The sequence below is a fragment of the Mus caroli genome, unplaced genomic scaffold (assembly GCF_978045245.1).
Source record: "Mus caroli unplaced genomic scaffold, Mus_caroli_1 scaffold_4, whole genome shotgun sequence".
Lineage (NCBI taxonomy): Eukaryota > Metazoa > Chordata > Mammalia > Rodentia > Muridae > Mus > Mus caroli.
In genome coordinates, this window is record NW_028227259.1 from 148,680,593 (window position 1) to 148,692,855 (window position 12,263).

At 51.2% G+C, this 12,263-nt stretch overlaps 1 protein-coding gene across 2 annotated transcripts in view; it reads left to right on the forward strand.

Moving 5' to 3' along the window:
* Positions 1-11,590, forward strand: part of Lmtk2 (lemur tail kinase 2) — a 94,496-nt gene extending 82,906 nt beyond the window's left edge. For both annotated transcript variants that reach the window (XM_021162666.2, XM_021162667.2), the window contains exons 12-14: positions 5,459-5,591; positions 5,904-6,143; positions 8,115-11,590. In XM_021162666.2, the coding sequence (XP_021018325.1) occupies positions 5,459-5,591; positions 5,904-6,143; positions 8,115-8,143 (402 nt within the window). In that variant the 3' untranslated portion in view covers positions 8,144-11,590. The remainder of the gene's footprint in view (positions 1-5,458; positions 5,592-5,903; positions 6,144-8,114) is intronic.
* Positions 11,591-12,263: the final 673 nt, after the last annotated feature.

The following is a 12,263-nucleotide window of genomic DNA, read 5'->3' on the forward strand; positions in this document are numbered from 1 at the left end:
CTTCTGACTCCAAAGACACCATCTTTTTGGTCCCATGGCTATTCATGCCAGCTTCCCCTTGGAAATGCAAACCTCCTGGCTCACCTTGAGACCTGTGCTTTGGCTCTCGTGTCACAGTACGGATTCTAAGCCTTTTCATAATGACTGCCACCTGGGATATGACTGGGCTCCACATTTCCACATTCAAGGCAGACAGTGATAGCAGAGCAGACAGTCTTGGGCTGCCCTATAGCCCTCAGGACAAGCAGTAGCTAAGCTCTCCAGGAGGTCACCATGAGAACTTGTCATGAGAACTTGTGGTCTTTTTTTTTTTTTTTTTGGTTTTTCAAGACAGGGTTTCTCTGTGTAGCCCTGGCTGTCTTGAAACTTACTCTGTAGACCAGGCTGGCCTCGAACTCAGAAATTTGCCTGCCTCTGCTTCCCAAGTGCTGGGATTAAAGGCGTGCACCACCACTGCCCAGCGATCTCACAGCTTTAAATGTCTGTCTGTCTGTCTGTCTGTCTATCTATCTATCTATCTATCTATCTATCTTTGTGTACCACTTTTATGCCTGGTTCCCTAAAAGGTCACAAGAGACTCCCCTAGAACTGGAGTTACATATGGTTCTGAGCTACCATGTGTATACTGGGTATCAAACCCAGATCTTCTGAAAGAGTGGCCAGTGTTAAGCCATGTCCCCAGCCCCAGCTTTTTATATGGTTGTTGGGGCTTGAACTTGGGTCCTCAGGCTTTCATGGCAAACATTTTACCAATGGAACCATCTCCCCAGCCCCTTCCTTCCTTCCTTCCTCCAAGTTCTGCGCTTTCTGGTCTTCAAAAACTTTGAGTTACTGTAGGTGTTAATGGAACCCAGGGCCTTGGGATAGTAGTGTACTGTCACTGCCATACATCCCTAGTCTTTGTGGTTGTGACACAGCTAAGTAGTTCAAGAGAGCTTTAAATGCTCTTGTAGCCCAGGCTGTCCTTGAACTGGTGGTCCTGTTGACCCTGAGTTTGCTTCTTGAATCAGTTAGATTCTGATTAAGCTCTCAAGTCATGGAGCCTGAGAAGGCCAAGGATCCTTGCTGTCTCTGACAGTGCCTGCCCTCTTTTTTTACTTAGTCCTCAAAGCCAAGCGCTTGGCTTCATTTTGGCCTTTGGGAAGCACCTTCTCAGGGTCCTGTGGTGGAGGCTTCCAGCACTATTCCCCTCATCCCTGCGATGCTGGGCTCGAGTCACTTTCTTACCAAGTGTCTCAGGGCTAGGGTCACAGCTCAGCTATAGAGAGTGTGTAGCCGGCAGCACGAGATAAAAGTGACAACAAACAGCAACCCTCTTCTTTATTGCTGCTTGTGGGGTTAGCTGAGCCTGCCGTGTGGGTGGGCTAGCCAGCTGCCTGCCCACCTCCAGCTGCTTTCAGGGCTCTCCCAAGGCTGACCTCCAGAACCAGCGGGGCAGCTCCTGGGAGCAGAGGCAAGCCTGCCTCTCCTGTTATTAGAGTTGGTTTGCGTTTTGGCTTTCTTTGGTTTGCGTTGCTGGTCGCTGTTGTCCTTGGCTGAGCTGTTAGGGCCATGGCTAGATTGATGAGTAGGGAAGTGGCTTCCTCCCCAGGGAGCTTCTGGAAGAGGCTAAGATTTGGGAGCCTCTCCAAAGAACGGCTTTCAGCTTCCTGGATTTTTTTTTTTCTATATTGTTTTCTCTTTTCAGTTTCATTGCTATCTCCTTCATCTTTAGTACTTCCTTATACTCACATTGGGTTGGGTTTTTCCCTAGTGCTTATCTTTTTAGTGAGTATGGGTGTTTTACCTGCATATATATATATATATATATATATATATATATATATATATATATATCCATATATCCATGCACCGCACGCATGATGTGCCCAAAGAGGTCAGTTGAGGGTGTCAGCTCCTCTGGAGCTGGAGTTAGAGATGGTTGTGAGCTGCTGCCATGTGGGTGCTAGGAATCAAATCCAGGACCCCTGGGAGAGCAGCCAGCGCTCCTGAGCCAGCTCTCCAGACCCTTTTCCTAGATTCTGAGACTTAACTTTTTTCTGTTAGCTGTTGCTGCTGTCGCTGCTACCCAGAGGTTTTACATACGTTGTATTTCTGTTTCTAGTTCATCCAGCTCAATGAGCTCCTGGACTCCCTTAAGGCTTCTTTGACCCATCAGAGATTATTTACATGCACATTTTTTAATTCCTGAGAGTTAGAGATTTCCTTTTCTTTATGGTTAATGCATTTATCTTATTTACTACATTTCTATTGGTGTGTATGCGCTCATTGCCGCCCCGCTGTTGTGTGCATGTGGAGGTCAGAGAGTAAGTGGAAGAGTCATCTCTCTGCCCTGTGAGCCCTGAGAGTCCAATTCAGGTCATTGCGCTTGGCAGCAAGCACCTTTACCCATGGAGTATATCCCCCACTTTCTTTTCCCACTTACTCGTCTGTTTTTGCAGTGTGTGTGTGTGTGTGTGTGTGTGTAGGTGGGCAAATGCCACGGGCATATGTGGAGGTCAGAGAACAGCCAAGGAGAGTGGGTTCTCTCTTTCCATTGCATGGGTCCAGAGCTAGATCGGCCTTGGCAATGGGCGCTCGGGTTGGGCATTTTATTGTCTCTCTGGTGAGGACCTGCAGTCTGACTACTGTGGGGCCAGTGAGACGAGTGCGGAGACATGGCCTGGCACACATGGGTGCCCGGGATCCACTCACCTGGTCTGGCTTGCACGGCAGGTACTTTATGAGCTGAACTGTCTGTTTTCAGTGGCGTGCTTGGCCGTAGGTGTGCTGTTTGCTTCTGCTCTTGTGCGTCAGCCTCTTTCTCTCCTTTGGAACACTGCTGTCAGCGCTGTGTTTTCTGGGCTGGGTGGCGGTTATACTTTGGAGGAGACTGTCCCAGGGGTTCAGCGTGTGTGTACTACTTGGGTCAGTATTTCCCCACTTCATACAGAGTAGAGATGTTGCTTCTGGGTGCTGCCTGCTGCCCCTCCCTCATCTACGACTTGGCCATGTGCATTATGTCTACATCCATTGAAAAACCCCACCACAGCCGGGCGTGGTGGCTCACGCCTTTAATCCCAGCACTCAGGAGGCAGAGGCAGGCGATTTCTGAGTTCGAGGCCAGCCTGGTCTACAAAGTGAGTTCCAGGACAGCCAGGGCTGCACAGAGAAACCCTGTCTCGAAAAACCAAAAAAGAAAAAAGAAAAACCCCACCAGACGGGACAGTGGCAGGTGGATTTCTGTGAGTTCAAGGCAGCCTGGTCTTCTGCTTGAGTTCCAGGACAGACAGGGGCTACACAGAGAAACCCTGTCGAGTGGGGTAGGGGTGGCCTCATCAGGGTCTGGGGATGTAGCTTAGTGGTAGAACACTTGCCTAGAATGTGTGAGGCCTTGAGTTCATCCTAATCACCATGACCCCTTCTCAAAAACAATTAGTGCAATCAAGCAGACATTTTAAGAAATTGATGAGCATGAGCTAGGAGTGAATCTTAGTTGGTGGAGAGCTTGCTTAGCATTCATAAATACCCGAGACCTCTTCACATGGGCCTGGTGTACACAGCTGTGACCCAGCGCTTAGGAAGTACAAACTGGAGGAGAGGAAGCTCAAGGTCATCCTGGCTACTCAGCTAGTTGGAGGCGAGCCTGTCTCAGCGGGCAGGCGGGCACGCATGCATGCATGCATGCATATGGGTGAGGAAGAATAGCTAGGGCTAGCAAGGGAGCACAGGGGTTAAAAAGTGCTTGCCTTCAAGCCTGCTGAGCCACGTTTAGCTCCTCAGACCTACAGAGAGAAGAAGGAAGAGAACCCATTCCCACAAGTTGTCCTCTGACTTCCATGTCTGTGCTATGGCATGTGCCACTCATATTCCCACAGAGTAAATAAGTAAATAAATAAATATATATATATATATAAGCAGTATGGCCAGCTTTTGTAGAAAGAAAGAAAAGAACATAAGGTAAATGGGTTTCTATCACCCAGTGGCCCCGTCTTCAGCATTGGTGCTCCGGGTCGCTGCAGCGGATCTTGCTCTGCTTGGAGAGGTCCATCCAGCTTTGTTTCTCAGCTTCCTTTGCCCTCTATCCACTGACAACCAGTTCTTCAGCTCACACTCACTTCTGAGGGATATTTTCTCCATCTGTAGATCCTGAGTTATCAGCCCTTTCCTGTCAGCATTTGGTCCCACTGTTTAAACTATTTCAGCTTTTCCCAGTACTTGTGACCTTTGGCACCTGTGTGGACCATTTCTTCTGTGCAGAGAGGTTGTCCTGGCCCCTTGAAGGATGGACCATGTTAGACTTCGTGTCTTCCCGCCGTGCCATGGGCAGTCTGGCTTTGAAGGTTCGAGTGTGTTGGTCCGTTTCTCTTAGGCCTTCACAGCTGACTTTCGGCCACAGCTCAGCCCCCTGTGACTTCGGTATCAGTCCTAGTTCCTCTTTCTGCTCTGGCCTGCGCATGCACCCCTGGCTGGGCTGAATCTTGGTAGCGTCCCTCATCCCATAGTGTTTCCACAGCTTTGCTGCATTGTTTGTGTGTTCAGGGTAGGCCCAGGAACTACTCAACGGCTGTCTGGAGTCTAGGACTCTTCCCTCCTGCATCCATCTTCCTGTTCATGTCCGGCTCAGAGTCTCAGGATGCTCTCACATGCCTTGTGCAGGTGCTAAAGCTACATTTGAGGCACCGTATACTGTAGGACCTTGCTGTATAGGTGGCATGGGCCTGTAGTCCCATCATTCAGGAGGCCGGCAGGATCAGGAGATTGGTGCCAGAGCTGGAGGCAGCTGGTCTTCTTGGTGATGCATATCTTTAATCCCAGCAATGTAGAGGCCGAGAGGCAAGCAGATACCTAGGGTTTGAGACCAGCCTGGTCTACACAGTGACACCCTGCCTCAAAAGGGAAGAGATGGCTCATGGGTTAAGAAGACTGGTTGGGGGCTGGAGAGATGGCTCAGCGGTAAAGAGCACTGACTGAAGGTCCTGAGTTCAAATCCCAGCAACCACATGGTGGCTCACAACCATCCGTAATGAGATCTGGTACCCTCTTCTGGTGTGTTCGAAGACAGCTACAGTGTACTTATGGGTGATATTAAATAAATCTTAAAAAAAAAAAAAAAGAAGACTGGTTGGCCGGGCGTGGTGGCGCACGCCTTTAATCCCAGCTCTTGAGAGGCAGAGGCAGGCAGATTTCTGAGTTTGAGGACAGCCAAGGTTACACAGAGAAACCCTGTCTCGAGAAACCAAAAAAAAAAAAAAAAGAAAAGACTGGTTGACTTTGCAGAGGACCTGGTTGCCAGCACTCGTGTGTGTGGCAGCTCATGATTATCTGTAACCCTGAATCCAGGGGATCTGGTGCTGCCCTCTTACCGTAAAGTTAGTAACTCCTGGCATACCTCACCCGATGGTCTTGTCAGCCCGGGGGAAGGAGCCACGTGGGCTCCAAGAAACAGGCTGACTGCCTTCTTTGTTTGGCTTTTCAGGAAACCCCCACCAAAGAGCTGGGGCACTGCGGGGGAGAAGCACACGGCCCTGGGCCCAGCAGCCCAGCAGCGTCCTCAAGTTCCCCCTACCTAGGGAGGTGCATGAATTCCGAAAGTTCCACGGATGAAGAAGGTATTTGTGCTGTGTTGGTCAATTGCAGTCATTGTGCGGGTACTTTGTTTCTTGGCTTGTCTTTGAAACAGTCTGACTATGCAGACCAGCTTGACCCGTGACTTAGGAGAGACTCCCCTGTCTCTGCCTCTCTCCCAAGTATTAGGAGGCCCATGGTCTACTGTTGGGAAGAAAGGAGCAGCGCCTGTTTAGGTGCCCGTCTGTGTGTTTCTGCCCCGCCATCTGTCGGCAGGCTGTGTCGGGAGGCCCCAGCTCCCTCTCCTTATCAAGAGCTGATAATGTAAAGATAACAGGGTGCTGTCCTCACTGCAGGCGGAGGCTTCGAATGGGACGATGACTTCTCCCCGGACCCTTTCATGTCAAAGACAACAAGCCTTCTGGGTTCCAAGCCTTCTCTTCAAACCTCCAAATACTTCTCCCCTCCCCCACCGGGCAGGAGCGCAGAGCAGAGCTGGCCGCACGCGTCCCCCTGCTCCCGGTTCTCCATCTCTCCCGCCAACATTGCCAGCTTCTCTCTGACACACCTCACGGACTCAGACATTGAACAAGGAGGTGAGAGGAGCCCTGCATGTGCTGGGGGTGGGGCCACGGCCGAGGCACGATGACTTTCATCCAGGAGTGCTCGTTTACCTTAGCCTAAAGGACGGTGATCTTATTCCATGTTAGGCTGTCGTCCTGAGTAGATTACAAATCTGTTGGAAATTTCTCAGTTTGCCAGGGGGGGAGGGGTTGGTAGTGGGGTTCCTGGGATATACTAAGCACATTATTCTGCTACTGAGGCATATTCCTCCCTGGGGTTTCTAGGTAGATGTTCTACCCCTAAACCATTCCACAGCCCCTCACTGGGGGATTCTAGGCAGGGGCTCTACCACTGAGCCACGCCCCCAGCCCCTCCCTGGGGGATTCTAGGCAGGGGCTCTACCACTGAGCCACGCCCCCGCCCCTCCCTGGGGGATTCTAGGCAGGGGCTCTACCACTGAGCCACGCCCCCAGCCCCTCCCTGGGGGATTCTAGGCAGGGGCTCTACCACTGAGCCACGCCCCCAGCCCCTCCCTGGGGGATTCTAGGCAGGGGCTCTACCACGCCCCCAGCCCCTCACTGGGGGATTCTAGGCAGGGGCTCTACCACTGAGCCACACCCCCAGCCCCTCACTGGGGGATTCTAGGCAGGGGCTCTACCACTGAGCCACGCCCCCAGCCCCTCCCTGGGGGATTCTAGGCAGGGGCTCTACCACTGAGCCACGCCCCCAGCCCCTCACTGGGGGATTCTAGGCAGGGGCTCTACCACTGAGCCACGCCCCCAGTCCCTCCCTGGGGGATTCTAGGCAGGGGCTCTACCACTGAGCCACGCCCCCAGCCCCTCACTGGGGGATTCTAGGCAGGGGCTCTACCACTGAGCCACACCCCCAGCCCCTTACTGGGGGATTCTAGGCAGGGGCTCTATCACTGAGCCACGCCCCCAGCCCTCCCTGGGGGATTCTAGGCAGGGGCTCTACCACTGAGCCACGCCCCAGCCCCTCCCTGGGGGATTCTAGGCAGGGGCTCTACCACTGAGCCACGCCCCCAGCTCCTCACTACTTTACCACTAAGCTTCCTCCCCAAGTCTTTTTTTGTTTTGTTCATGAGACAAAGTCTCCCCAGATTGCCCTCACTGTCCTTGAACTCACTCTTGGAGTCTAGTTCGGCCTTGAACTTTAACTTTCAGGTCTTCTGCCTTAGATCCCCAAGTGGCTGACATAATAGGCCTGGTGCATCCCTCTCAGCCTGACAGTGCATATGCAGCCACACTCCCACACTGGGCTCACTCCCAGTGCCCATTTCTGTCCACCCTGATGGACTGGCCCTGGAGAGCTTGGAGGTCCCAGAGCGGGCTCTGCCCTGTCTTTTCCTTTCCCCTTTGCTGCCAGCCCCGCTTCCTCAAGTTACACATCTGTCCCCAGGGAGCACCCTGCACAGGCACCTGCTCTAGCCACACTTGACCTGTGGTTTGGACGTGAGCCCAGCCTTGTGGGCTCTTCCCCGGCAGTGTTGATTTTGCCATTAAGTCTTGGTCTCTGTGCGATACTGGAGGGCCAGCTGGGAACTCACAGCAGGGGCCATTTGAAGTAGCAATACCTGAACATATGGGCCCCTTTCCCTATACCAAGATCAGGAGATAAATATTAATAGGTACATTTTTTACTTGAAGTTTACAGATCAAATAATAACTGTAGGATATAAAGCACTTTTGTTTACTTGGTTTTCACCTGTGCTGATGAGATAATGCCAGAGCCTGAGGATCTCTGGGGGCAGGTGTACAGGTCAGCGCCCGAGTGTGACCATGGAGTCTCTGTGGGAGCCAAGCACCTGTGTGTGCAGAGCCCTGCAGGTTGTGGGAAGGAGGGAAGACAGGGCAGCACAGGAAGGCACCAGCTACGCTTCCTTTTCCTGCCGTTCTGGTCTGCTCGCCTCCATGCTGGCACTGTCTGGGTAGTTGGCTCTTAAATCTGACCTGCGCTGTTATGTTGCTTCTGTCTGGACATAGGCAGCAGTGAAGACGGAGACAAGGACTAGGTGGCTGTAGACACTCTCCCAGCCAGCAGCGCTCCTGCTCGTCCACCTGAGCAACGCCATCCACTCCATGCTGACTGGCACCAGACAGTGAGTGGCTCAGGAGTGATGGAAAGCCGGGCCACCACGCCAGGAAGCCAACTTCCTCTGCAGCGCTCGTCTGCCCGCTCGCCTGGGCTGCTCCTGCGCTCTCGCTGGGCATCCTGCTGAAGTGGCCACACTGCCACACTGCTCTGGCACACAAGTGTTGGAGGACCTGAGCACCTCGGGCCATGGGTCTGTGTGTGGGTGTGGGTGTGGATGTCTGCCTCGACACAGGTGCCACAGAGGGGCGGGCGCACCAGGGGAGGGAGTGCTCACAAGTGAGCCATATTTATTGTCTTTAGGAAATCACTAATTGCTCTTTGACTGCACTGTGGGTGAGTGTTCTGAGCTCCCAATATTGTACAGCATCGTAAATTATCCAAGGAAACTATGGCAGGTCAAGCTGGTGCTGTCCACTGGTTTGATTTTCTTTTTTCTTTTTGTTTTGTTTTTGTCTCTGTCTCCCTGTGTGTCTGCTCTGCATGGTACTGTAAAGCTTTGGTATTTTGAGTGTTCTTCTTTCTTAGCCCACCCGTGGGAACTGTCCGCAGGGACCTTCCCTCGGAGCCTTCTGACTCTGGGAGTTAGGTCGCTTTATGTCCTTAGAGGACATGTTGTTGATGAGGCCAAAACTGCTCTTCTGTTTCGTTGATTGCATCGAGCATGTTTCTATATAAGGTGGGTTCTCTGGGCAGCCTGCCCTGCCTCTTGTGCTTTGAAATTCTTTTGGTAAAAATCCCTGAAGAGGTGCACCCATCACTCAGTGCCCAGGGTCCTTTTCTGGCTAGATGAGGCCACACACCACTTGCTCTGCACCGAGGCCAGCTTGCGGGAGCTCTGTGTCTCAGGCAGGTGGGACCTCTGAGACATTGGTCCCCACAGAGCTGTAAGTGAGAAGAGCAGTTTGTCCACTCTGGGTGCCGCTGAGGGAGCTGTTTGGAAATGTCAGGGATGGGTTCTTCCCATCCCAGGCCATAGCGCCCAGGATACAGTCAGCCCCTGTAGCTGCAAGTAGCAGGGCAGAGACCCCAGCAGGGCCTTCAGCAGCCCTCATGGCCCCTTTTCTGTACCAAGCACCCAGCTCTCCTCTTGTTCTGAAAGGGATTTCACATCTTCAGTGTAGCCTCAGTACATCATCGAAGGAGTCTGCTGTCCCCAACACGGAGGGAGACCTCGCTTTCCTACCCCGCAGGTCTGCTTTGACAAGCAACTATTGGTGGCCATGGCAGCGTGGCGATGCTGTGCTGGGCGGGAGCTGCACCTGCTGGCGTGGCTCTTCTCACTGAGCTTCTTGCCCCAAATACCCCGGTGCTGCCCCTGCTGTCCAGACTCCAGTGTGATAATGGGATGAGTGTCCAGGCCCTGGCCAGGACATCGTGCTGTCCATCAGAAGGACGTGGACCCCTGCAGAGTGCAAGTGTGAATGTCGGTGTGAGTTTACCTACAATTATGACCTTTATTATCAACTCGGATTCGATCCATGCATTTTTATACTAAGCAATAACTTTACGATCAACAGAAGAAGTTGGAGAAGAGAGTCTCCTTTCCCCATCCTTGGTGCGGACCGCGCTGCCTGGACTCCGTAGAAAGCACTGGACTTTGTGACATGTATATTAAAAACAGGGCATTTCAAAGTAATTTTGCCAAAATTGTCATAACTGAATTTTTGCTGTGTGGACTTTCTGATTTAATTTTTACCTCTATCTACCAGTCTTAGTTGAGAAAGGAAGGAGGTGTAATTATAATAAGGGTTTGGTTTCAGAAGTTGAGATTCACTGATTACAGTCAGGTGGATCCATATGTGTAGCCTCCTTTCGCAGCCAGCCTGGGATAGAGTTACTGACATTTGAGGGCTGGCCATCTTTCACCATGCTGAGGGGATTTTAACAATACAATTTCCCTTTATATTTATATCTATATTGTTCTCATCGTAAATTGCCAAAATAAAAGCGTTTTATATATTGAGTTGGGGTGGGGTGGGGTAGATCTTCTGTGGCGTTGCATGGAAGGGAAGACTTTGTAGAACACTCGTCAACACATCCTCCCAAAATCTCAAGCAATATACAGAAATTTCAGTAGGTTAAACTTCAGCCCGTTTTTTAAATGTGAGCATGTGCTTTGCCATCCAGTGTGGGTTTTGTTTTGGTTTAGGTTTTGTTTTTTGTTTTTCAAGATAGGGTTTCTCTGTGCAGCCATGGCTGTTCTGGAGCTTGCTGTATAGTCCAGGCTGGCCTCAAACTCAGAGATCCACCTGCCTCTGTCCCCTGATGCTGCCACCATACCCAGCTGGTTTTATTTTTTAATGATAACTTAGTTGCCCTTGGTGGGCTTTCCAAACCTGGTCACTCACGTTAGCAGTGAAACGAGCCGGTGGTGTCTGTGGCTGGCATGTGGTGGGCTCGGTGACTTTTCTTTCTGCCCTCCCTTGAGTGCTCACCCTCCACCTACCAGACTGGAAACTGACTTTTAAGTCCTCTAATAAAAATAATGAGCCCTCCAAGTCCCTCTTGATAGCTTCTATTTGTTAGAAGATGACCTAAGTCAGAAAAAAGTAGTTCCCCCTCCCTGAGAGACTCTGTCTGGGCCAGAAGCCATTCATTGAAAGGGTGCGATGGCAACCGGCCTCCAGCCATGCAGGCCTGGTTTTAGAGAGATGCGTTTCTCTGAGGAGGTCTGTCTCCCTGCTGTACAATGCCTTTTAAACCTTCCCCTTTTTCCGTACTTCCCATAGGGCATTTGTAGAATTAGTGACCTACTGCATGTCTGTCCCTACGACCAGGAAAAGAGACAGGCAGCTCCTCAGCCTGAGAACGCCGATGCGACCAAGTGTCAGCTCTATGTACCATGCTTCAGAGCACCCACCTTGAGAGAAGCCACCTTCTAGTCAGAGTGGGCAGACACAGTTACGTCAAACATACATCTCAATATTTCTTCAGAAGCAAACGGGGGCACCAGTCTTGGCTTTTAGGAAACTGTTTAACTTACACATAAGTTCTTAAGATGTGTTGGCAGTATTGCGTCACCCACGGCCGTCCGTCCCGGGGGCTGAACATATGGTGTTTGGTTACTGAAGCCTGCTCAGGCGAGGCTGGGTCTTGTGCATGTTCCCACTGTTTCATCCCATCCTCGCCAGGGATCTGGGTGGGACAGTCACACCCACGGCCTGCTACCTACCAGGTTGTACTTCACGCAATCAGAAGGGGTTCATGGCAATATAGCAGTTAATGAACTTGGAGTTTAAATTGTGTACATTTTTAAATTGTAAGATTTTTACTGTATATTGAAGCTTAGTGTGATTCAATAAATTGCTTGTAATTTAAAAACTATTTAATATTCAAAATAAATATAGTTATATATTTATAATAATCTCTGTTGCTACATTTATTCCTTGTTTTTTCCATGTGCGGGTTTGGCCTGGTGCTGTGGGTCTCTGAGCTCCCCATGGTCCTAAGGCACGAGGGTGATTCTCAGGGGACTGCAGAGTCTGGTGCGTGTGTGGTTGTGGGCTCTGTAATCCAAGCCTTTGTACTTACTGAGGAGTTGTAGTGAGATTTGGCTTATAAGGATTTGGCCTTGGCCCAGGCCCCACATGCTATTCCAAGAGGTCACAGCCAGCCTTTCTGTCTGGGAAATGGCTTATTTGCTGAGAAAACCTATGTTCCGTTTCTAAAACCCATGATGTTTAAAATCAAAAGGTCGGGTAGAGTGGAGCCTGTATGCCTGTCGTCCGGTTCTGGGGGAGCAGAGGCAGCAGACCCTGGGGCTCACTGGCCAGCCTAGCACTCTAGGCCAGTGGGAGATCCCGCCTCAACAAAACAGAAACCCGGTGCCCCGAGGATGACAGTTGATGTTGAACTCTGACCTTCACACCTTACACTTGTGGACATGCATGGGTACCACAACACACACACACCCCAAACAAAACAGCCTTTCACTGGGTTTGGCATGGTGTGTGCCTTTAATGCCAGCAGATGGGTGGTAAGGCAGGAGGATTGTCATGTGTCCATAACAGCCCAGGCTCTGGTAGGATGAGGTCCTG